This window comes from Jaculus jaculus, chromosome 4 (assembly GCF_020740685.1).
Source record: "Jaculus jaculus isolate mJacJac1 chromosome 4, mJacJac1.mat.Y.cur, whole genome shotgun sequence".
NCBI lineage: Eukaryota > Metazoa > Chordata > Mammalia > Rodentia > Dipodidae > Jaculus > Jaculus jaculus.
Genome location: NC_059105.1, coordinates 39310622 through 39335352, shown reverse-complemented (window position 1 = coordinate 39335352; position 24731 = coordinate 39310622). Strand labels below are relative to the sequence as shown.

General features: G+C 42.3%; 1 protein-coding gene and 1 pseudogene across 2 annotated transcripts; both read left to right on the top strand.

Moving 5' to 3' along the window:
- On the top strand, positions 1-23288 carry Bzw1 (basic leucine zipper and W2 domains 1). 2 transcript variants are annotated; one of them, XM_045147434.1, is made up of 12 exons: positions 1-161; positions 1136-1209; positions 6250-6426; positions 7770-7864; positions 9830-9895; positions 12332-12467; positions 13372-13481; positions 13610-13780; positions 15723-15869; positions 16538-16676; positions 20307-20429; positions 21095-23288. In XM_045147434.1, the coding sequence occupies exons 2-12, from the start codon at positions 1146-1148 to the stop codon at positions 21124-21126; spliced, it is 1260 nt and encodes a 419-aa protein (XP_045003369.1). In that variant the 5' UTR covers positions 1-161; positions 1136-1145; the 3' UTR covers positions 21127-23288. The 2 variants fall into 2 exon arrangements, with proteins under 2 accessions (XP_045003369.1, XP_045003370.1); XM_045147435.1 differs by lacking the exons at positions 1-161; positions 1136-1209 and having other exon boundaries at positions 6349-6426; positions 7770-7775.
- LOC123460489 lies at positions 19638-19820 on the top strand (annotated as a pseudogene).
- Positions 23289-24731: the final 1443 nt, after the last annotated feature.

Here is a 24731-nt window from a genome sequence, read left to right as displayed (position 1 = left end):
CGGGGCGGGGGCGGCTCCTCTTCCCTCCTCCTCCTGCTGCTGCTGCTGCTGCTGGTTCGGCTGCTGCTGCTGCTCGCGTTAGTTCCGGTCGCAGAGGAGACAGCGCTGCAGTTGCCGCCACCTCGGGGATTTCTGGCTCTTTCCTCTTCGCCTTAAATTCGGTGAGACGCGGAGTCGGTGCCGCAGGCCCCGGCCCGAGGAGGCGGCCGGCGTGTGGTGTCCGGGCGGAGGTCCGCCCGCCGCATGAGACCGGGGCCTGGATTTGAGGCCCGGAGCCGCCGGGCAGGCGGGCGGGCGGGCAGGTCGGGAGGGCGAGAGCCGGCGGGGCGCGGCCTGCCCTCCCCTCCTTTCCTCCCTCCCTCCCGGGGGTCCTGGGTAACAAAGCCGCCGCGGCCTCTGTTGGGTGATGTACGCGTCGGGGGGTGGGGGGTGCGGACGGGCGGGGCCGGGGAGCCGCCGCCACCAGCACCGCCGCTGCGGCCGCCTCCTCCGCCGCGGCTTTCGCGGGAGAGGGCGGGAGGGCGGATGGACGGCGGGGCCGGGGCCCCGGTGCGCAGCGCCTCGGCGCCTGGGGTCCGCTCGGCGCGGCGGCCACCACCGCAGGCGACCGGGTCAGTGGAGGGAGACCGGGGGATCCCGAGACACGCGCCCGGGCCGGAGGCCTGGGTCGTCCGTGTTGAGGGGGGGGGCAGCGGGGTGGAATGGTGCAAGCCGCTGCAGTTGCAGACACGACTCGAGAGTTGTGTGTGGGGGGGGTGCCGATACCCAGAAGGAGGGGGGATTCAGCCCCTCTGACATGTGGAAGGGTTGACATAGAGGATTCGGACATCTGACTGCGGGGCTGCCTTAGAAACAGTGGAAGGCAGTAGGTGAATTTAAAGAGAATGAGCGCTTGGCTCTGTTGGTGATGGGGTGGTTTGCCACCATTCACTGACCCACTGAAAGTCGTGTTAAGCAAGGTCTAGTTCCCAGCGGCTCCTTGGTTTCTTGTAGGGAGAGAAACTTGCTTGCACCAGCCCTGTTCCCAAGCTGAAAGTGTGCTCCATCTCATTTGCATGGGCTTTAGACCAAGGTTTGCTTTGAAAGTGAATGTTACGGTACAGAACGTTTTAAGGCTGTATTTCTCTTTTCCTAGGGTGTCTTTTATGAATAATCAAAAGCAGCAAAAACCAACGCTATCAGGCCAGCGTTTTAAAACCAGAAAAAGAGGTACATTTTTATATTTAATATGTCCTTAAGCTTCCAGACATCTTTTGCAGACTGGTTCCTCTTAGAGTCAGCCGCATATTGCTAGAACGTAGAAAAGTCACTGAGAAGGAACTTGAATTTCTAGTTAACTACCATTTCTCTACTGCTTTCCCAGACCTTTAGTTTTTTAGTAGTTTTCGAAAAGTAAGAACTACGTTTTAACTAGCTGCTGGCTTAAGAAATAAATTGCTAGAGCAAAGAGGTCAATTCATTAAAAGAAAGAAAAAACTCATGATGTGTTGAGTAGTTTCACTGAGAATTTGGAGAGCTGTGAAAGGACATTGGTACCTGACATGCTCCTGGCCCTGGAGAACTTGTGTCCGAAAATTCAGGGTTTTTGTTTTGTTTTGTTGTTGTTTTTCGACATAGGGTCTCACTCTAGCCCAGGCTGACCTGGAATTTACTATGTAGTCTCAGAGTGGCCTCAAACTCACAGTGATCCTCCTACTTCTGCCTGAATGCTTGGCATTAAAGGCGTGCTCCACCAGGCCCGCTGTGTTGTGTTTTTTGAGATAGGGTCTCGCTCTAGCCCATGCTGACCAAGAAATTTACAGTGTGGTCTCAGGCTGGCTTACAGTGCTCCTCCTACCTTGACTGAAAAATCAGATTTTAACCCCTGAAAATCAATTACAGAATAGGATTCACATTGTATTATTCTTTTTCCCTCTCCTGAGTAGCTCAATCTGGTCTCCAGCTCAGCCTCCCAAATCTTGGGATTTACAGGCATGGGTGATGGCTGAATGTTTTTTATTTTTATATTGGGGATTGAACCTAGGGCTTGGCATATGCATGCTAAGCAAATGTTGTAACCACTGAGCAACATCTCCATTCCTGTAATGTCCTTTGTGGTGAAGTCCTTGTTAAAGATTTAACAGGAGAGCTAGAGAGATAAGGCATTTGACTGCAAAGTCTTAAGGACCAGGATTCAATTCCCCAGTACCCATATAAAGCCAGATGTACAAAGTGGTGCCTGTGTCTAGAGTTTTCAGTGGCTATAGGCCTGGTGCAGCCGTTCTCTTTCACTCTATCTGCTGCTTTCTCTCAAATAAATAAGATAAAGAGAGAAGAGGGAATTGAATCTGGATCCCTAGACGTTGCAGGTAAACGCCTTAACTGCTAACACACCTGTCCAGCCCTATTTTAAAAATAAAAGGCCTAGCCGGGCGTGGTGGCGCACGCCTTTAATCCCAGCACTCGGGAGGCAGAGGTAGGAGGATTGCCATGAGTTCGAGGCCACCCTGAGACTAGAGTTAATTCCAGGTCAGCCTGGACCAGAGTGAGACCCTACCTTGAAAAACCAAAAATAAATAAATAAATAAATAAATAAAAATAAAAGGCTTAATAGGAAAAGTATTAATTTCAGCTACTTTTGGTATTAGTGGGTGGTTGACCAAATAGTAAATTGAATGCAAGGCACTGGTAGTAGTACAAAACTAAAGCTGTGTTATGTTTCATATTTTCCCAAAACTTTTTTTTTTTTTCCTAGATAGGGTCTTCTTCTATCCTGGGCTGACTTGGAATTCATTATGTAGTCTCAGGGTGTCCTCAAACTCATAGTGATCCTCCTACCTCAGCCTCCCAACTCCCAAGTGTTAGGATTAAAGATGTGCATCCTCACACCCAACTTCTTAAAACTTTAAAAAAAATTATTGACATGTATTTACGAAAGAAAGAATACGAATAGGCTCCCCAGGACCTCCTGCTACTGCAAACTCCAGAAACATGTACCATTTTGTACATCTGACTTTACATGGGTATTGGGGATTTGAACCTAGGTCATCAGGCTTTGCAAGCAAGTGCCTTAAATTGCTGAGCTATCTCTTCAGCCCCCCCCAAAACACTTTTTAAAAAAAAATTATTTCAGAGAGAGAAAGAAGCAGATATATATTATAGAAAGGAAATGGGCACGCCAGGGCCTTCAGCCACTGCAAAAAAACTGCAGATGTGTGCGCCACCTTGTACATCTGGCTTACATGGGTCCTTTGGCTTTGCAGGCAAATGCCTTAACCACTAAGCCATCTCTCCGGTCCCCCTCCCCCCCCCAAAAAACCACTTTTTTCGAGGTAGGGTTTCACTCTAGCTCAGACTGACCTGAAATTCACTAGGTAGTCTCAGGGTGACTTCAAACTCATGGCTATCCTCCTACCTCTGCCTCCCAAGTGCTGGAATTAAAGGTGTGTGCCACCATGACTGGCCCAAAAAAACACTTTTAAATGTTTAAATATTCCTTGAAAGTACAAGTTACCTGATTTTATAAGAAGCTTTGAGCTGGGCATGGTAGTACATGCCTTTAATCCCAGCAGAGGTAGGAGGATTGTGTGAGTTTGAGGCTACCATGAGACTACCTAGTGAATTCCAGGTCAGCCTATGCTAAAGTAAGACCCTGCCTTAAAAAACCAAAGGAAAAAAAAAAAAAAAAAAGCACCAGCTTTGGAGAACTAGGGCAACTGTAGGACTTCATTTGTTTGTTTTTGCCTTCGTAGATACTTTGAGATCATGTTAGATAAGGGATCCTTTAAGCTGTAATCATAGTCTGCCCCCCTGTAATGGTGGTGAAACCAAAGTATAATTTGATTCTAATTTTGTGGGTTCAGATAGATTTAACTAGTAATTTCCTAAGGACTAGAAACTGTACACAAAAGTGGTTTGTTTGTTTGTTTGTTTGAGTTAAGGTCTGTCTCTATCCTGGGCTGACCAGCAGTTTGATATTTGATAAGTAGTCACAGGTACCGCCATGCCATACCTGGCAACAAAAGCATTTTTTTTTTAATTTTTTTGTTTTTATTTATTTATTTATTTGAGAGCGACAGACACAGAGAGAAGGAGAGAGAATGGGCGCGCCAGGTCTTCCAGCCTCTGCAAACAAACTCCAGACACGTGCACCCTCTTGTGCATCTGGCTAACGTGGGACCTGGGGAACCGAGCCTCGAACCGGGGTCCTTAGGCTTCACAGGCAAGCGTTTAACCGCTAAGCCATCTCTCCAACCCAACAAAAGCATTTTGATGATGAAGGATTGCAGATTCCTCATGTCATACATATCTGGGTGAAGACAGTAAAATAACCAGTATTAGCATCAGGGAGACATGTCATTTCCTTAATTCCAGATAAAGATATTTATGCCTGGTAAAGTGGCGCACATCTACGATTCCAGCACTTTGGAAGGTTGAGGCAGGATCACCATGAGTTTGGGGTCACCCTGGGCCACGCAGCAAGAGCCTGTCTGCCCCAGGCCCCCAAATCATAGCTTCCTGGCTGTTGATTAGGGTCCTAGAAGGGCAAAAAGCCATACTGCCTGAAATGGAGTTTCTGAGACAGGAGTTATATTGGCAATCAGGAAAATCCTCAGCAGAATAATCTATCTCCTAAGTGGTGTGAGAAAATTCAGACATTATCTAACTTATATTGTCCAATTAAAAATGTGTCAAAGGACTGGGGGTGCACTTTGGAGCGGAGGGTTGGCCTACCTAAGTGCTTTCTACTTTGGATTTCATGTTCAGTCACTTTATGAAACTGCTAGTCTTATCATTTTGTGGTAGAATGTGGGCCTGGAGAGTGATTCTGGATGTTCAAATGCCCGAGACATAGTGGAGTTCTCAATTCTAGTTGGGCAGGTTGACTCCAGAACCCATGCTCTGAACTATTACTAGCCAGTGGTTTCTTGGTTATATAGTTTCTTTTTTTGTCTTTTTTGGTTTTTCAAGGTAGGATCTCACTCTAACCCAGGCTGACTTGGAATTCACTATGTAGTCTCAGGGTGATCTTGAACTCATGACGACCCTCCTACTTCAGCCTCCCAAGTGCTGGGATTAAAGGTGCGTGCCACCACACCCAGCTGGTTATATAATTTTTATGATGGCAGTTTCCTTTCTGAATAATGGAAACAGAAGTCTCATCTTGTGAAATACTTTACCAAGATTTTAACAAAGCAGTATACTGCAGAGTGAGTTTCAGGATAGCCTGGACCAGAGTGAGACCCTGTCTTATAAAAAGGAAAAAACTGGGTGTAGTCAAGGTAGACTAGCTGTGAGTTTGAGGCCACCCTGAGACTACAGAGTGAATTCCAGGTCAGCCTGAGCTGAAGTGAAACCCTGCCTTGAAAAACAAAACAAAAAAACAGCCAGCCTGAGGACTTAACCTCTAAGCCATCTCTCCATCTGGTGACTACATAGTGAATTGAGGTCAGCCTGGGCTACAGCGAGACCCTACCTTGAAAACAATCAGTTAGCCAGGCATGGTGGAGCATGTCTTTAATCCCAGCACTTGGGAGACAGGTAGGAGGATTGCCCTCAGTTCGAGGCCACCCTGAGACTATAAAGAATCCTGAGTGTGAGTTCCCAGTTAAGCTAGGCTAGAATGTCTCAGAAAAACAATGGGTCTGAGGACATAGTTTGTCTAGAATGCAGGAGGCCTTGGGTTTAGCTTCTAGCACCACACAAATGTATTATATGTGTGCCTGAAATGCCAGCACTTGAGAGGTCCAGGCAGGAGAATCAGAAGCTAAGGATGATTCTGAGTTATATATCAAATTCAAGTCTGCCTTGGATTATCTGACACCCTGTCTCAAACAAAAGTGGGTTGGGGATAGGGAAAGAAGGAAGAGCTTGAGTGTTTGGGGGAAGTTTCAGAGGAATAAAATTTACCTATAGTATAAATTTGAAAAGGTCATTGATTAGAGCATTGGCAGTAGAAAATGCCTTGGGGCTGTGGAACAGGAAACAGTATATTTAGCTTACTTAGGAGATGTGCTTACAAAGGTGGAATAGCCACACAGTTCTCATGACTAGGCCATCTTGCCTTGGATTTGTGGAGGGGTACTAGCACAGGATGCATGTTTAGTTTCCTGTCAGGTTTGCTCATTTTCAAACCTTGGATGCCCTGGTTTGTGTTTGCCTCTTTCTGGCTATTGAAATAAGTAACACGGAAATTAGCTAGCTTGTTTAGTAGTCAGCGTTGTACTTTGATAAACCTCTTAAAATTAAATGCTTTGTCCCCCCTTCCAGATGAAAAAGAGAGGTTTGACCCTACTCAGTTTCAAGACTGTATTATTCAAGGCTTAACTGAAACTGGTACTGATTTGGAAGCAGTAGCTAAGTTTCTTGATGCTTCTGGAGCAAAACTTGACTACCGCCGCTATGCAGAAACACTCTTTGACATTCTGGTGGCTGGTGGAATGCTGGGTAAGTATCTGAGTTTTGTGGCTTTAAATGTAGCAAACCTTTTTTATTTTTAAAGTTTGTAATTAGCATAAGTATTATACCTCTGCCTCCCAATTGATAGAACTATAGGAATGGGTCATCATTTCAGGCAAGAACTTTTCCAAAATACTTGAAAGAGAATGATGTAATGAGCATTTGCTCAATTTCAATAGTTTTACCCACTTTCAGTAATGTTAACACACTGTTACTTGGTCTATAACCCCACTGAAGTCACGTGCTTACCTCTTTTATTATACAGGTTCTTACTATGCTCTTGAGTTAGAAATTCTTCCTGCTTAGCCTGCCTTCTCCAATGTTCTTTTCTTTTTGTGGGTGTTTTGTGTGTGTAGGGAGGCAAAGGTCTCTTGCTGCTACCAATGAATACCAGACACATGTGCTTTTTTTTTTTTTTTTTCAATCTGGAGATATGTGGGTACTGGGGATTTGAACACAGGCCAACAGGCTATGCAAACAAGTGCTTTTAATCACTGAGTTATTTCCTCCAACCTTCATTTGTTTTATTAAAGTATAAACAACGTGCTTTTAAGCTAAGTATGATAGTACACACTGTAATCTCAGCACTTGGGAGGCCAAGGCAGGTGGATGGTAAGTTCCAGGCTAGTTTGAGCTGCAGGTTATGACACTTTAAAAAGATAAAAAGATGGGCTGGAGGGATGGCTTAGTGGTTAAGGCACTTGCCTACAAAGCTAAAGGACCCAGGTTTGATTCCCTAGCACCCATGTAAGCCAGATGCACAAGGTGGCACATGTGTCTAGAGTTGGTTTGCAGCAGCTAGAGGCCCTGGTGCACCTATTCTGTCTTTCTCAAATAAATAAATAAATAAAAATTTCTAAAAACTGTTAAGAAAAAGGAGAAATTATACACAGAGGTGTGTAATAGTGTGGACTTTTTGGAAGTTTGAAGTGTTTCTGTTTTTAGAAAGTTACATATACTCAAAACCAGCTGTGAATATCTGCACTCAATGGTTGGCTCTGTTGGATGGGTAATTGATTGAAATTTTTGTAATGCTAAGTTGTTTGCTATTTAAAATTTTCCCACTTTTTTTTTTTTTTTTTGAGGTAGGGTCTCACTCTAGCACAGGCTGACCTCAAATGCACCACACTCCTTAGTGCTGGGATTGAAGGTGGTGCCCCACCACACCTGCCTAAATTTTCCCACTTCACTGTACAGCCTTTGGGTTAACTACTTTTTTAGAATACCACCCTTTTATTTTATATTGAAAATCCTTATTAGAAAAAGTAAGCTTGAAATGATCACTCATTGAAAATGAAGGTCACTAAAAACTTTTGCAAAATGCCCCTTAGCCCCAGGTGGTACACTGGCAGATGACATGATGCGCACAGATGTCTGCGTGTTTGCAGCACAAGAAGACTTAGAGACCATGCAAGCATTTGCTCAGGTAAGGGAAACTTAGTTTCGATTAGCTACCATTTGTCTGGGTAATGCATTGTTTTAGTGATGCTGTGCTTTTCCAAGGGGTCAGGTGGAGAGTTGATTGTAAGTTTTGGAGGTCTGGTTCTTTGTGTAACATGATGGATTAAGAACTTCAATTATGTTAAGCATTTGGGAGGCAGAGGTAGAGGATCGTTGGTGAGTTCAAGGCCACGCTGAGATTACATAGTGAATTCCACATCAGCCTGGACTAGAATGAAACTCAACCTCAGGGGAAAAAAAAGAACTTCAATTATGTTTAAAAAGAATTTTAAAAAGTATGTATTTATTGAGAGAGAGGCACTGCAAACAAACTCCAAATGCATGCGACATCTTGTGCATCTGGCTCACGTGGGTACTGGGGAATCAAATCTGGGTCCTTTGGCTTTGCAGGCAAATCCCTTAACCGTTAAGCCATCTCTCTGGCCCTGGAATTGTTCTTTTAGGGTCTCACTCTTGCTCAGGCTGACCTGGAATTCACTATGTAGTCTTAGGGTGGTGATCATCTTACTTCTGCCTCCTGAGTGCTTAGATTAAAGGCGTGTGCCACCATACCTGGCTTGGAATTGTTCTTTTTAAGAAAGACAGTGTGCAGAGTGTGGTGGCACATGCCTGTAAGCCCACCACTTGGAAGGTGCAAGCAAGAGGATTAAGAGTTCACATCAACTACAAAGATCAGGGCTAGCCTGAGCTACAATGAAACTTTGTCTTAACATGCACCCCCCCTCCAAAAAAAAGACAATTAAGTTGGATGTTGTGGGTCATTTCTCCTTCCCAGCACACTCAGGCAGCCTGAGGCAGAAAGATCAAGAAGTTGAGGTCAACCTGGGCTATATATAGGCTGACGGCTTAAAAAGTTTAAATGAAGCTAGGGAAATGGCTAAGCAGGTGTGAACACAGGATGACGACCTGAGTCCACCTGAGATTGTTCCCTAGCACCTTCTTAAAAAGCTGGGTTGTAGCCCCCATGTCTGTAATCCTAGTCCTGAGGCCAACAGCCAGTCTGACTGAAAATGGCAGCTCCAGGTCAGTTACTGTCTTTTTCTTTATTTTTTATTTGTATTTTTGCAAGCAGAGATAGAAGAGAGCCAGATAAGAGAATGGGCATGCCATGGTCTCCAACCACTGCAAAGAACTCCAGATGCATGCATTGCATGTGCATCTGGCTTTGTGTGGGTATTGAGGAATTGAACCTTTGTCATAAGGCTTTGCAGGCTGTGTCTACCCCCCCAACCCCCCACCTTTCAATTTTGGTTTTCAAGGTAGGGTCTCACTCCAAGCTGACCTGGAATTAACTATGTAGTCTCAGGGTGGCCTCGAACTCAGCAATCTGCCTAACTCTGCCTCCCAAGTGCTGGGATTAAAGGTGTGTGCCACCACACCTGGCTTTGGATCTTGCTTTATGTGGGTACTGGGGAATTGAACCTGGATCATTAGGCTTTGCAGGCCAGTAGACTTTTTTTGTTTTTCTGTCTTATATTTTGAGTCAGGGTCTCACTATAGCACAAGCTATCCAGGAACTCAGTGTCTCTAGCCCTCAGCCTCCCAAGTGCTGGAATTGAAGAAAGGGAAAAGCATGTGCCCCTGTGCTTGACTTAGTGATTCTGTCTTAAAGATGTAATATGGAAGAGCAACAGAGGACATATTGATATCTAAGCTGGTGTGGTGGTGCACACCTTTAATCCCAGCACTTGGGAGGCAGAGGTAAAAGGATTGCCATGAGTTCGAGGCCGCCCTGATACTATGTAGTGAATTCCAGATCACCCTACCTTGAAAATTCCAGTACACCCTACCTTGAAAAGCCACACACACACAAAAATTAGAGGTGGTAATGTTGAGTAATTAAATGCTTTCCAGTTGTTTAAAGCATGTAACTTAGATCCAGTACAATTTTTTTTTTCCTGTACTAGAAGTGACTTTGATATCTTCACAGGTTTTTAACAAGTTAATCAGGCGCTACAAATACCTGGAGAAAGGGTTTGAAGATGAAGTCAAAAAGGTATGAGGAGCATGGGGGGGGTGTATAACTCAGTAGTAGAGCATGTGCTTAGCATACTTGAGGCCCAAGTCTCAATCTCTAGTGCCAGGGGAAAAAATTAACGGTTCAAAAAGGGAATAATCCAACTCAGTTACAGGTTTTATTTGATTTTAGATTATTAGGTAAATTTCCACTGACAAAGTTTTGGGGTATACCAGTTAGTTTGTTAATACATTTATAACTGTGTTTTTTTTTTTCTCCTGAGGTAGGGTCTCACTCTAGCCCAGGCTGACCAGGAACTCATTCTATAGTTTCAGATTGGCCTCAAACTCACAACAGTTCTATCTCAGCCTTCTGAGTTGTGAGATTAAAGCTGTGAGCCACCATACGTGGCTAGCTGCTATCTTCTTCCCCCTCCTGCCTCCCAGTATTTTTATGTATTTATTTGAGAGAGAGACAGAGGCAGATAGAGAATGGATGCACCAAGACCTTCTTCCATTGCAAATGAACTACAGACACATATGCCACTTTGTGTGTCTGGCTTTATGTGAGTTCTGGGGAATTGAACCCAGATGTCAGGCTTTGCAAACAAGTGTCTTTAACCACTGAGCCATCTCTTCAACCCCTAGCTGCTATTTCATTTCTTTTTTTTCTGCTTGTTTTGTTTTTTAAAATTATTTATTATTAACAACTTCCATGACTGTAAACAATATCCCATGGTAATGCCCTCCACTCCCCATTATATCCCCTCCCCCTCTCAATCTCTTTTTTAAAAATTTTTTTTTCTGTTCAACATTCTTTAATGACTTGCATCATACATAAAATTCAAATCTTTTTTTAAAATTTTTATTATCATTTTCCATTCAATCTCTTTTATTTTGATGTCATGATCTCCTCCTCTTATGATGGTCTTGTGTAGGTAGTGTCAGGCACTGTGAGGTCATGGATATCCATACCATTTTATGTCTGGAGGGAGCACGTTGTAAGGAGTCCTACCCTTCCTTTGGCTCTTATATTCTTTCCGCCACCTCTTCCACAATGGACCCCCAAGCCTTGGAAGGTGTGATAGAGATATTGCAGTGCTGAGTACTCCTCTGTCACTTCTTCCCAGCACCATGATGTCTTCTGAGTCATTCCAAGGTCACTGCCATCTGAATAGAGAAGGTTCTTTACTAAATGTGAGAGTAGCATTAATATATGGGTATGAACATTAAGAGAAGTGCTTATCGGGCAGTTTGATTTAGCCAGACAGCAGCAAATGTTATACCCCTAGGGCTCATGACTACCCCTTTTGTAAGTTTTCAGTATCAGGGATATATTCCCTCCCATGGAGCGGGCCTCCAGTCCAATTAGAGGACAGTTGGTTTCCACCATGACAGACGTGCCACTATTGATCCGTTGGCTCATTTGGCCTGGCTGGCAAAATATAAGGCTTGCAGTGTCCACTGTTGGGTATCTTCACTGGTGATTTCTCTCTCTCCCATTGAACTGCATGCGGAATGGCTTCTTCCAGCTTTCTGTCAGCTGGTCTACATGGAGGAGGTTATCAGCTCAGTTCCAGCAGGATTTCTCAGTGGCCTTGCAGCCCAAGTATGTGGAGTCTTCAGCAATAGGCTCTTACCATGTATTCCTGGTGGGAAACCAAGGGCCTTAGCAGTAGCCTGTACTGTTTGGGGGTGGGGGCATCAGGGTCCTACCTGGCCAACAACTCACTGGAAGGTATCCCATCCCTGGCACTGAAAATTTTTCTAGGAGTCTATGGCTCCTGAGTGCTCCATTGTCCAAAACAGTAGGTTTCCATATGATTTATTTATATCCTCTTAGATTCTAATTAGCCCTCCCTCCACCTCTCCTTTACTCAGTCTCTTCTCCTGACCTCACTTAGGCCTTTTCACCCCCATTTATCTGTTCTACTTACTTATATACAGTACCATCCTACTAAGTCCCCCCTCCCTCTCTTTCTGTTCCCTTTATATCCCCTTTCTAGCTTACAGGCCTCAGCTACTGAGATATCTTCCTACTCACACAGAAGTCCAGTCATCTATCCTAGCTGCTATTTCTTAATGCAGTGTTCAAACAAATGGTAGAATTAGACATCTAAGTGGAGATTGTTCAGAAAATGGAGGATGAGTGATCAGAACCTAAAACTTGAATGAGAAATTAGGCTTATTTGTATGTCATTTCTAATGTTAGCTATTTCATATATAGATAAACAAGTCTGATAGTATTAACATTATTATCAGGATCTGTTGTAATTATGTTAGGTTTTAATAATCATAAAAACCCTATAAAACAAGTTTATTGTTCACACTTTACATATGATTAAACTGAGGTAGAGGTTAGTACTTGCCCAAGTTAGTCTGTTAGTGTTAAAATGCTTAGGCCCCAGAGTCCATCTTTGAACCAGAATAGTGAATTTTACTATCACTTATACCCCTTAACTGTTTACTTTTACAGTTGCTGCTCTTCTTAAAGGGTTTTTCGGAGTCAGAGAGGAACAAACTGGCTATGCTTACTGGGGTTCTTTTGGCTAACGGAACTCTGAATGCATCCATTCTAAATAGCCTTTATAATGAGAATTTGGTGAAAGAAGGTAAGGAACTTCACTAAAGTAAAGGATTGCAGGCTGGCCAAGGATGGGGTAGAGAGAGTGTGAATGTTGAGCTGATAATAAAGGGAATGCTTTAGTGTTCATAGATACGACTTTGGAGAATGTATGTGTTTTCCAAGTTCCAGTGTTTATGGGTGTGGCTTTGTAGTAAGTGTGTTCCAAGCCAAGCATAACAATGCATGCCAGTAATCCTGGTGGTTGAGAGGGTGAGGTAGGATTGTGAGTTTGAAGCTAGAAAGAGCTACATAGTAAGACCTGTTAAGTAGATTTTTAAAATGTCATTCCAGGTGCTAGAAATGAAGGCTGAGCAGTTAAGGCGCTTGCTTGCAAGGCCTCACGGCTGGGATTCAGTCCCCCCAGAACTCTTGTAAAGTCAGATGCCCAAAAACGTCAATCTATTTCAGTAGACATCTAATGCATATTTTGTAATCCAACTTCAGTGTTTGTCTTTAGAGTACAAATATGCAGGATTTAGACAAAATGTGATTGTGCAAAATTTAATTAGAAGTTTTATGTTAGTTTAGTTATGCCAACTGGGAAACCCAGGAATTTCCATCATACAGAAGCTAACATTAGGAAAGATGACAGGCTTCAATGGGTAATCAGTCCCTATTGTGGCTTCACTTATTCTTGTGCAGCTTTTTAAAATTCTTGCAGTTTCTAAGATAAGGTCCCTTTAATTCTCAGAATAGCTCTGGTTACAGTAGGAACTGTCACCTTTGATGTACATACTAGCAAATACTAACGGAGCCAAGAACTTATAGCAAGTGATTGCACAGGGAACTTGGTGCATTGTAAACAGTGGCAAAGGAAAGTTGAGAGTTTAATTAGGAAGAGATTCCAAAACATAATTTTGTTAGGTAAGCTCTTTTTGTCTTTTTCATAGGAGTTTCAGCAGCTTTTGCTGTAAAGCTCTTCAAATCATGGATAAATGAAAAAGACATCAATGCAGTAGCTGCAAGTCTTCGGAAAGTCAGCATGGATAACAGACTGATGGTTTGTAACTTTGTGTCCCATTCCTGCCAAGCTTTAAAATGAATATAATGAGGGAAATTTCTCTTAAATCTGAAGAGAGAGTATTTTACATGATTTAAAGACCACTCGGCATTAAATTCTCCTTTCAGGAACTTTTTCCTGCCAATAAGCAAAGCGTTGAACACTTCACTAAGTATTTCACAGAGGCAGGCTTGAAAGAACTTTCAGAGTATGTGCGGAATCAGCAGACCATAGGAGCACGGAAGGAGCTCCAGAAAGAACTTCAAGAACAGATGTCACGTGGTGATCCATTTAAGGATGTAAGCTGTTTTGTTAAAGCCATCTTTACTTTTTAAGATTAGTTTTATTTATTTTTACATAGGTTATAGTCTCATCACCTCTCCAAATGTCCCCATTTCCTTGAGGGCCCTCCTTATTGGTGTTATTGGTAAAAACCATCCTTTTATGGCTAAGAATCTGGTAGAAATTTTTTTTTTTTATTTTTTTTTTTTATTTTTTTTTTTAAATTTTTTATTTATTTATTTGAGAGCGACAGACACAGAGAGAAAGACAGATAGAGGGAGAGAGAGAGAATGGGCGCGCCAGGGCTTCCAGCCTCTGCAAACGAACTCCAGACGCGTGCGCCCCCTTGTGCATCTGGCTAACGTGGGACCTGGGGAACCGAGCCTCGAACCGGGGTCCTTAGGCTTCACAGGCAAGCGCTTAACCGCTAAGCCATCTCTCCAGCCCTGGTAGAAATTTTTATGCATTTGAGTAATACATTTCTGCAGAGTAAGTCTGAATTTTTATATATTATAAATTCTTAAGCTGTTTTCATGTATATCTTTTAAAATATTTATTTGCAAGAGAGAATGGGTGCACCAGGGGCTTCAGCCACTGTAAACGAACTCCAGACGCATGTGCCACCTTGTGCATCTGGCTTACGTGGGTCCTGGGGAATCGAACCCGAGTCCTTAGTCTTTGTAGGCAGGCTCCTTAACTACTAAGCCATCTTGCCAGCCCTGTTTTCACATAATTTTGTTGTTTTGAAGCAGGGTTTCACCCTAGCTCAGGCTAACCTGGAACTCGCTATGTAATCTCAGGATGGCCTGGAACTCAGTAATCATACCTCTGCCTTCAGAGTGCTGGGTTGGATTAAAGGCATATGCCACCACACCCAGCTGTTTTCATATTATTTTTTGGCTTTTGTCTTTTTTTTGTTGTTTGTTTGTTTTTCGAGGTAAGGTCTCACTCTAGCCCAGGCTGACCTGGAATTCATTACGAAGTCTCAGGGTCGCATCAAACTCATGGCAATCCTTGTACCTCTGCTTCCTGAGTGCTGAGATTAAAGGTGTGCGCCACCATGCCCGGCCTGTTTTCATATTCTTATTGAATGTTTTAATGATACCCAAAAATGATAACCTTTTTGGGTTTTTTTTTTTTTTTTTTTTTTTTTTTTTTTTTTTGGTTTTTCGAGGTAGGGTCTCACTCTGGCCCAGACTGACCTGGAATTCACTATGGAGTCTCAGGGTGGCCTTGAACTCATGGCGATCCTCCTACCTCTGCCTCCCGAGTGCTGGGATTAAAGGCGTGCGCCACCACGCCCGGCTCTTTTTTGGTTTTTTGAAGTAGGGTCTTGTTCTAGCCCAGGCTGACCTGGAATTCACTATGTAGTCTCAGGGTGGCCTCAAACTCACAACAATCCTCTTATCTCTGCCTCCTGAGTGCTGGGGTTAAAGGTGTGCACTACCACACCCAGCTGATAATTTTTGGTGATTTTCAGAGCAGTACAGTGGATAGACCAGAATATCTTTCCTTCTCATCTCCTGAGCAGTTGGCCTATGTAGAATGAGATTGACACTCACCTCCCTTCCCAGATCCAAAGGTTTTCTGTTTATATATGGTACTTTTTTGTTCTGTTTTGCAAAGCATTTTTTTTTAAATTTATTTATTTATTTGAGAGCGACAGACACAGAGAGAAAGACAGATAGAGGGAGACAGAGAGAATGGGCGCACCAGGGCTTCCAGCCTCTGCAAACAAACTCCAGACGCGTGCGCCCCCTTGTGCATCTGGCTAACGTGGGACCTGGGGAACCGAGCCTCGAACCGGGGTCCTTAGGCCTCACAGGCAAGCGCTTAACCACTAAGCCATCTCTCCAGCCCTGCAAAGCATTTTTTAATGTCTTTGTTACATGTCTAAATTTGATGAGTGAAATATGTGTGTTAAAACTGGCTTTTGTTTAAGTGAATTACTATTTGCAGATAATTTTATATGTGAAGGAGGAAATGAAGAAAAACAATATCCCAGAACCAGTTGTCATTGGCATAGTCTGGTCTAGTGTAATGAGCACTGTGGAATGGAACAAAAAAGAGGAGCTTGTAGCAGAGCAAGCCATTAAGCACTTGAAGGTAAGACTTGTGCTTTGACTGAACACATGATTACACTTTTTTTTTTAATAGATTTTTCGAGGTAGGGTCTCGCTGTGGCTCAGGCTGACCTGGAATTCACTATGTAGTCTCAGGGTAGCCTCGAACTCATGGTGATCCTCCTACCTCCCGAGTGCTGGGATTAAAGGTGTGCCCCACCACGCCCAGCACATGGTTACAGTTTTAAGTGTGGTGTAAGTGGTCTGTCCTTGTGCTTTTTTTCTAAAGGGATTTACCACATCCTGTGGTTCCTGGGGATGACCCACCAGCAAGTAGATATATAGCATGCCATTAATGGTAGCACTAAAGGTTGGCTAGGTTTTATTTGGCTCACAGGTTTAAAACAACATGTTTAAAAGCAATTTAGGCCTATGATTTGATGCTTCTGAAGGGATTATTAGAAAAAAGGAGGGCTCCTTTTTTCCACTCAAATATTCTTACTGTTTGACAGTTAGTTAAAATACTAGAAGAAATATTGCTTGTTTTGGGTAGGTAGTAGATTTTTCTGCTTTACTGTTTTTATTTAATTCCTAATAAACAGATTGCAGTTTACAGTGATGGTAAAAAGTGAGTTATATTTTGTATTGAAAGAATTTCATACTGAATAATCATGGTAATTAGTGAATTTATATTTTCTTTTCTTTTAACAGCAATACAGCCCTCTACTTGCTGCCTTTACTACTCAAGGTCAGTCTGAGCTGACTCTGTTACTGAAGATTCAGGAGTATTGCTATGACAACATCCATTTCATGAAAGCCTTCCAGAAAATAGTGGTGCTTTTTTATAAAGGTAATGCAGATCTTGGATTCTGTAGATGCTTCATTTTATAATATTCAAGGATATTCAAAGTAGTTGGACCTCAGCTTCTTAAAATGTTTTACTTGTGGTTACAAAATGAAGTCCTCTATAAGTTGAAAACTTGTTGGTACATTGCTATCAAAACATCTTTCAGAGCCTGGTGTGGTGGTGCATGCCTTTGATCCCAGCACTCAGGAGGCAGAACCATGATTTTGAGGCCACCCTGGGCTAGAGTGAGACCCTGTCCTACATCGAAAAACCAAAGAAAAAAGAAAACCAAAACCTTTCAGGGCTATAGAGATGACTCAGTAGTTAAAAGCGCTTGCTTACTGTACTAGACAACTTTAGGTCACTGAGATGAACCTCAAGACCGGACACACTTACGGAGTAAGGGATTCATTGAAGCTTACAGATCCAGCGGAAGTTCCAAAATGGCAGAAGTTGGTTTACTCTTAACAGGACCAAACAGAGGGAAGACAAAATGAGATGCAGTACAGTTCAGGAACTCCAAGTTGAACTAGTCACTTGGCATATCTATCCTTAGATTGGAATTTCAAATCCAGCACCAAGCTTGAGGGCTGGACCATAAGATCTGCCCAGTAACACCTCCACTCAGGTGGTTGCAGATCTGAATTACAAACTGTAATAAAATGCTGACTATATTCGAAGCCATCTCTTCAAACTTCCACACTTGCAAAGCTTGATCCCCAGGTTCAGTTCCCTAGTATCCGTGTGAAGCCAGATACCAAAAGTGGAAGCCTGAGAACCCAGGTTCAATTCTCCAGGTCCCAAGTAGTCCAGATGCACATGGTGACACAAGCATCTGGAGTTTGTTTACAGTGACTAGAGGCCTTGGCATGCCCATTCTCTTTCTCTCCTCTTCCCTATCAAATAAATAAATAAATAATTTTAAAAGCATGAAAAAATATTTAAAATGTTTTCACAAGCCAGGCGTGGTGTTGCATGCCTTTAATCCTAGCACTTGGGAGGCAGAGGTAGGAAGATTGCTGTGAGTTCAAGGCCACCCTGAGACTGCATAGTGAATTTCAGATCAGCTTGGGATAGAGTGAGACCCTACATTGAAAAACAAAAAAGATTCCCAAACTTCCATCATACAGTCCCAGATTTTTCCTCCTCCATGTTAGATGCCCTTGTTCCCTTCCCCAGATATAGTCTGTGTTTTTAAATATTTTTATTTATTTGCAAGCAGAGACAGAGACAGACAAAAAGAATAGACACACAAACTGCAGGTGCATGAGCTCCCTAGTGCATTTGCTTTTACCTAGGTTCTAGGGAATCAAACCAGGGTTCTTGGGCTTTGTAGGCAAGTGTCTTAACAGCTAAGCCGTCTCTCCAGCCTCTCTCCTTCCAGATATGATCCTCATCTGTCTAGGTGTTGACCTGTGGGAAGCTCACTTCCTTTCACTTTTATGCTTTAAATTTGTTTATTTTTATTTATTTATTTGAGAGCAACAGACAAATAGAGGCAAAGAGAGAATGGGTGCAGCAGGGCCTCCAGCCACTGCAGACGAGCTCCAGATCCACGCACAACCTTGTGCATCTGGCTTACATGGGTCCTGGGGAATCGAACCTTGAACTGGGGTCATTTGGTTTCACAGGCAAGCCCTTAACCACTAAGTCATCTCTCCAGCAACTCTTTTCTTTCTTTCTTTATTTGACAGAGAGACAATGGGTGTGCCAGGGCCTCCAGCCACTGCAAATGAAATCCAGATACATGTGCTCCCTTGTGCATCTGGCTAACAGGTCTTAGGGACTTGAATCTGGGTCCTTTGGTTATGCAGGCAAACACCTGAACCGCTAAGCCATCCCTCCAGCCCTCATTTTTATTTATGAGACAAGGTCATATCTAGACTAGCCTCAACCTGTGTCCCTCCTGCCCTACCTTGCCTAGTTCTGGGAATGCAGGCATGTGCCACCTTGTCCAGCTTTTGGTCCGTTACCTGTTTGTTATCAAACAGAAACCTGATCAAAGTGGTTTGTAAAGACCAAAGTTTTGTTGGGAGAACCCACTGCAGTCAGTTTGCTGCGATTAATGATAGTGCACTTAACATATCTACATTAAGCTGGGCATGGTGGTGCATCCCTTTAATCCCAGTGCTTGGGAGGTAGAGGTAGGAGGATCACTGAGAGTTTGAGGTCAGTCTGAGAGTACAGAGTGAATTCCAGGTCAGCCTGGGTTAGAGTGAGACCCTACAAAAAAAACTACATTAATCCAGCATTGGTCCAATGATTATGGCCATTCAAAAATATCCCTGCTCAGCCGGGCATGGGGAGGCAGAGGTAGGAGGATCGGATCGCCATGAGTTCAAGGCTACCCTCAGGCTACAGAGAAAAAAAAAAAATCCCTACTCATTTGACCCGCATTCCTCTACTTTGCATTAGGTTGGCAAGTGACTATCCTGTACATTATTGGAGTATGTACCTGCATTGCTGGTCTCACAGTTCAGTAGATGTCGATCATACCTGTCTCCAAGTGTGACAGCTAAGAATGTCTCCATTGTGAAATTTTGGGGAGCAGTATAGCATTCAGTTAAAAAAAATCTCTAGATTATTATTTTTTTCCCCAAGGTAGGGTCTCACTCTGGCTCAGGCTGATCTGGAATTCACTATGTAGTCTCATGGTAGCCTCGAACTCATAGCGATCCTCTTACCTCTGCCTCCCAAGTGCTGGGATTAAAGGTGTGTGCCACCACGCTTGGCTTAGAAACAAGTTGGTAAAACTGTAAAATGTAGTTGGGTTGCTGAGGTGAGCAAGAGAATCCCAAGTTTGAGGTCAGCCTGAATTGCATAGTGAGACTTTAAAAAGTGTCTTGAGTACAGGTGTGCTAGTTGCAACCTGAATCTCCACAATCAGGAAGCTGAAGCAAGAGGATCATGAGTTTGTGGCTTGCCTGAGCTGCATAGCCAGACTCATTCTCAAAACATTTTGATCCAGTGTGGATATCCCGGGAGGTTACTGTCCCTGGGCTCTGTCCAGGTGGCATAGGAGAGCATAGGGCTCTGCCCCATGATGTACAGTCCCTTTCCACAATGTTGGAGATGAAGCTGAGCCTTGAGTCTGCACCTATGTCCAATGGACAATGACTGAGGAGATAAGCAGTGCAGGAAACAATCCTATCACCCGATCTTTGTGTCATACATGCTTAAGAAGAAATTGCCTTGGCCTTAAACTGTCTTTAGTTGTACCATTCTTTTGCCAAAAAAAACCCACAATATTTTGAGCCAGATGTAGCCACTTGAGAAGAACAGATAGAAGGGTCCAGTGACCAGGTCCCATCTACTGAGTACTGGTAATGAGCTTTAGATAGGTTTTGCTTAACTTTCCAGGACTGTTAGTCAAGTAGACATTTGGCCTCAGGTGGTTCTAATTCTGCCCAAGGTAGAAAAGTCTTATCTCCCCTAGGGCTGGAGAGATGGCTCAGCTGCCAAGACACGTGCATGCAAAGCCTATCAACCTTGGTTCCATGCCCCAGTACCCACATAAAGCCAGATGCACAAATTGGCAGGCTAGTTCTCTCTCCCCTCTACTTGCAGAGAAATAAAATATTAAAAAATAAATAAGGAAACTCCCCTAATGTTGTTGTGCCTTGTTCTTTATAGCGGAAGTCTTGAGTGAAGAACCCATTCTGAAGTGGTATAAAGATGCACATGTTGCAAAGGGGAAAAGTGTCTTCCTTGAGCAAATGAAAAAGTTCGTAGAATGGCTCAAAAATGCTGAAGAAGGTATGGCTCTCTAGTGTAGCTCGATCTTGACTTCTCAGGTACAGGTGGGTGTCACCACTGCCAGCTAATGGAAATTGATTATATAGTGGCTGCACAGGCATTCTTTCATCCTGCTGCCACTTGAAAGCTAAAGTATAGATTTTCACTTACAGCACCCTTAAACGAGATGGGAAAAACTAGACTTCAATCATTATAGCCACCTTAGTGGCTCAGTGGTGATACTGAAGATCATTAGGGAAAATGAGATTTTTTTTTTCTAAATTTTTATTAACATTTTTCATGATTTTAAAAAATATCTCATGGTAATACCCTCCCCCCCCCTCGTCCCCTTTGAAATTCCATTCTCCATCATATCCCCTCCCCATCTCATAATCAGTCTCTTTTATTTTGATGTCATGATCTTTTCCTCCTCTTATGATGGTCTTGTGTAGGTAGTGTCAGGCACTGTGAGGTCATGGATATCCAGGCCATTTTATGTCTGGAGGGAGCACGTTGTAAGGAGTCCTACCCTTCCTTTGGCTCTTATATCTCTCAAAAATGAGATTTTTGAGATACATAAATATAAATGGCTATTTCATCTAAAAGTCCCCATGATAAAGTTTCATAGATATGGGAATTTGGGTTTCCTGAAATAAAAGCTTGACTGCATTTTCCCCCTTTTCTAGAATCTGAGTCAGAAGCAGAAGAAGGTGACTGAGTTTTGGAGCCACGTCCTCAGTACAGCAAATGGGGTTGTAGATAAAATGTCATGTCTCACGTGTCCTGGCTCTTACATCTTCCTACCTCCCTATATCAAGCATGATATAAGGGCTTTCATGGCAAATTTTATTTTAACTGTTTCTATGGTTACTGGAAATGTTGGGTTTAGTTTCTAAAACCATGTTTTAAGTAGCTACAGGAGATTTGAATCTAATGTTGCATTAGTTTTTTCAGTTATCTTCTACCTCCTGTATTTTCTACTGTAATAATGTAATTTAAGGCCTTCCTCAATCCCTGGGTTTTCTATATATAAACAGTTTTCAAGATATGATTTGGTTAAAAATTATTTGTTATAAAAGTTCTGTTTGCAAATTAAACTGTAAAAGTATCCAGTCTCAAAAGGCAATGATTTGTGTGATAATTGCTATGTCCAGAGCCCTATTCATCAATGAAAATCTTACATAATGAGTTCATAACATGAATCCTGAGGATTTGGAACATTTGCCTATGTGTTGACATTATCTTGCATTTTGAATCCCAGATGTATGCTCACTGTCCTGGAGAACAAAGGAGGCAGAGGAACTTTTGTGTTCAGTTTGTATCTTTCCAGGTGAAACAGACATTTCCACACAAGCATTTTATATTCAGAACACATAGATTGATAGGAAAGGACTTCTTGAGTGTGAGTACAGGAAATCCCATCAAAATTTGGAAATGTTGGGGTGATCAGGATGCTCTAATGGGTCTAAGGACGCCATTTCCTATTGTAATGAATGAGGGCAGTGATAGCTGTTCCCATTGGTTGTCCTGGACTGGCTTCGTTCTTTCAACCTTTAGTAGTGACTCAAGCACCCGGCTGTAAACGTACCTAGTTGCCATTTTTAATTGCCATGAGCCAAATATTTCTTTTAGATGATTAATCCATTTATTTTAACAGCTGCCTTTTAATTTTCATCTTGTTGCTATCTATCTGTATGTAGGAAAGTAGGAAAAAATGTAGCCACATTTTCAGGTGGAAAGGCTTATCTGGAGGATTTTTTAATTGGGAAAAGAAAATAGCCTAAAATAAATAATGTCGCTAGAGACTGAAGGGAAATTACCCCACTTGAAGGTGCCATTCTTAAGAATTTGGTATTTAAAAGTTCACCTTGAGAAAATAACGTGTAATATAATTTGAAATAAAGGCATAATAACCTTAGCATTATAACTGAAAAACATTGTTGAATGGGGTGAATTTGTTGAATGAATGATGATAAAGTTTTATGCACAGGCAAAATGTACTGACTAGATATCTGTGTGTAGTGATCTACTTTTACTTTGTAATTTGTAGTCCTTAAAAGACTTTTTAAAAAAAATAAAGTCCATCCTTACACTTAGGTTTTATAAATCATTCTTTTTTTGTAAATTCCATTTGAATATCAAATAGTGTGCTGTATGTTGTGTGTTCAGATGTCTTTACTATATAAGCATTAACTAATTCCTTTCATCCTTAAAACTTTCAAACTGTAAACACCTATATAGCATAATGTAGCTGAAACTACATTGACATTTCTACAGCCAAATCATTGCATGTTACTGCCGTACAAAGTGTGCCCTATTTTATTATACTGTGTATAGTGAAAGAGTGTGTAGTCTTCCAGAACTACATTATGATCTTTGATCACAGGGTTTTTCCTTTATAATGACACAGTAGTATTTACCTATTATAATAGTAAATGAGTAAATCATTTATGAGTATAATGTAAAAGAAAGGGAATGCTTTATAAAATGATTTTTATTTTGAATTTTAAGTGGTAAATTTAGAACTCAGCTGCAAGTGCCAACCTTTGGCTTCAACTATGTAATTCTTAATATAGATGTTAAAACTGTACTTTTAGTTATGATTGGGTCAATGTTAATTCTCCTAGCTTGGTGTCAGTTTCTAAGCATAAGTTTCTTGGATGCTGTTATGGGTTTTTAGAGCCTTATAACTCTAGGAGTATTGTCCTAGAGATACTGAAAATGCCACAGATTTTAGCATTGCGAAGGGAGTGCATGTGACCAAAAGATGAACTTATAACAGTGTTCTTCAAGCTTTTTCCATTATCAGTAACCCCCTCACCCCAGGAAACCTTTTTTTCCCTAATAATTCCCCAAATAAATTTTAATATACATACACTACATATGTATTGTGTCTGTGCTTTATGTACATGAAAACAGTAAGGCTTCGTTGGGTATTTCTAATCTAATGAAATTGCCATTGAGAATGTATGCTGTTATATGTGAACACCTAATGTTAGACATATCTATGCTTATTCATGGTGTGAAACTTGTCTGTCAAGGTCACTAGAAAATTAACACTTTTTTAAAAAGTAGGTATCAGGTCTTGAACTCAGGACCTCACATTCACAAATACATAAGCAAGCCCTGTACTGCTCAGGCGTCATGTTCTTGAGAACCAGGCAGGTCTTAAACTTGTGATCTCCTAACCAGTAATTGGGCTTACAGTCCTGGCATGGGCAATCATTTTCTGTGACTCACCATCAACAGTATGTACCTTATCCCACCACAGCCACCAGCCATTTGGCTTGGGGGCAAGGGGGCCGGTGGTTAAGAGATTCTTGAAGCCGGGTGTGGTGGCTTATACCTGTAATTCTGTCATGACTGGGCAAGCCTGGCAATGAGTTTGAACTACTGGTTGCTGTACATGTAAATGCCACAGGTTTTGTTGTCATAGCTCAAGTTTGCTCTTGCTGTTGACTGAACTAAGTTAATAAGCATTCCTGTGATGTCTAAATTGCCTTAAGAATTGTGTTCAGCATCAGTCTTTGCTGTCAACATGAAATATTCCTGCTACAGAGTCTACAGAGGACTAGACTAGGAATAAATTTTCAGTAGGTTTGATGTAAGCAGAGTCTGGAGGATTGATAAGTAGATCTGACACAACTGAATTTACAATTAGCTTTTTCTTGAACTTCAATTAAAGTGGACCAATATCTCAAAATCTTGTGTGTAATTGTTTGGAACTGCATCCAAGAGGATTATTTATGAAAGAATGGGTGTGTCAGGGCCTCCAGCCATTGCAAACAAACTGCAGGCACATGCCATGTGCTTACATGGGTTCTGGGGAATCAAAACCTGGGTCCTTAGGCTTTGCAGGCAAGTGCTTTAGTTGCTAAGCCATCTCTCCAGCTGGTGAGAGTATTCTTGACCCTGCTTTCCCCTCCCTTTTAACTATGGGTATTAACAGCCTTAAACCCACACATTTTCAGTTTCTGATGCACTGATCCTTTTAGCCTTATACAGTGTGTGTTTAGTGCTTTGAGAGTAAGAAACAGACTGAGCCAGAGCCTCTTGTTACTTATACTACAGATGTATGCACCACTTTGCATCTGGCTTTATGTGGTACTGGGAAATCAAACCCAGGCCAGCCAGCTTTACAAAGTTAACCACTGAACCTGGAACTCACTTTGTAGTCTTCAGACTCCCAAATGCTGGAATTAAAGGCGTTCACTACCACACCTGCAGTACATTACAAGTAAATGAGATCAGTCACTGTCAATTTAGTAACCCATAACTGGAAACTTATATGAAAAGTTCAATTTGCTGGGTATAGTGGTGCAC

What these genes read in the sequence shown, in the direction of transcription:
- Bzw1 (XM_045147434.1), top strand. Translation starts at nt 1,146, where the DNA reads ATGAATAATCAAAAGCAGCAAAAACCAACGCTATCAGGCCAGCGTTTT. An exon ending in TTTTAAAACCAGAAAAAGAG is followed by an intron (nt 1,210 to 6,249) that starts GTACATTTTTAT and finishes CCCCCCTTCCAG; the next exon opens with ATGAAAAAGAGAGGTTTGAC. An exon ending in CCATGCAAGCATTTGCTCAG is followed by an intron (nt 7,865 to 9,829) that starts GTAAGGGAAACT and finishes ATATCTTCACAG; the next exon opens with GTTTTTAACAAGTTAATCAG.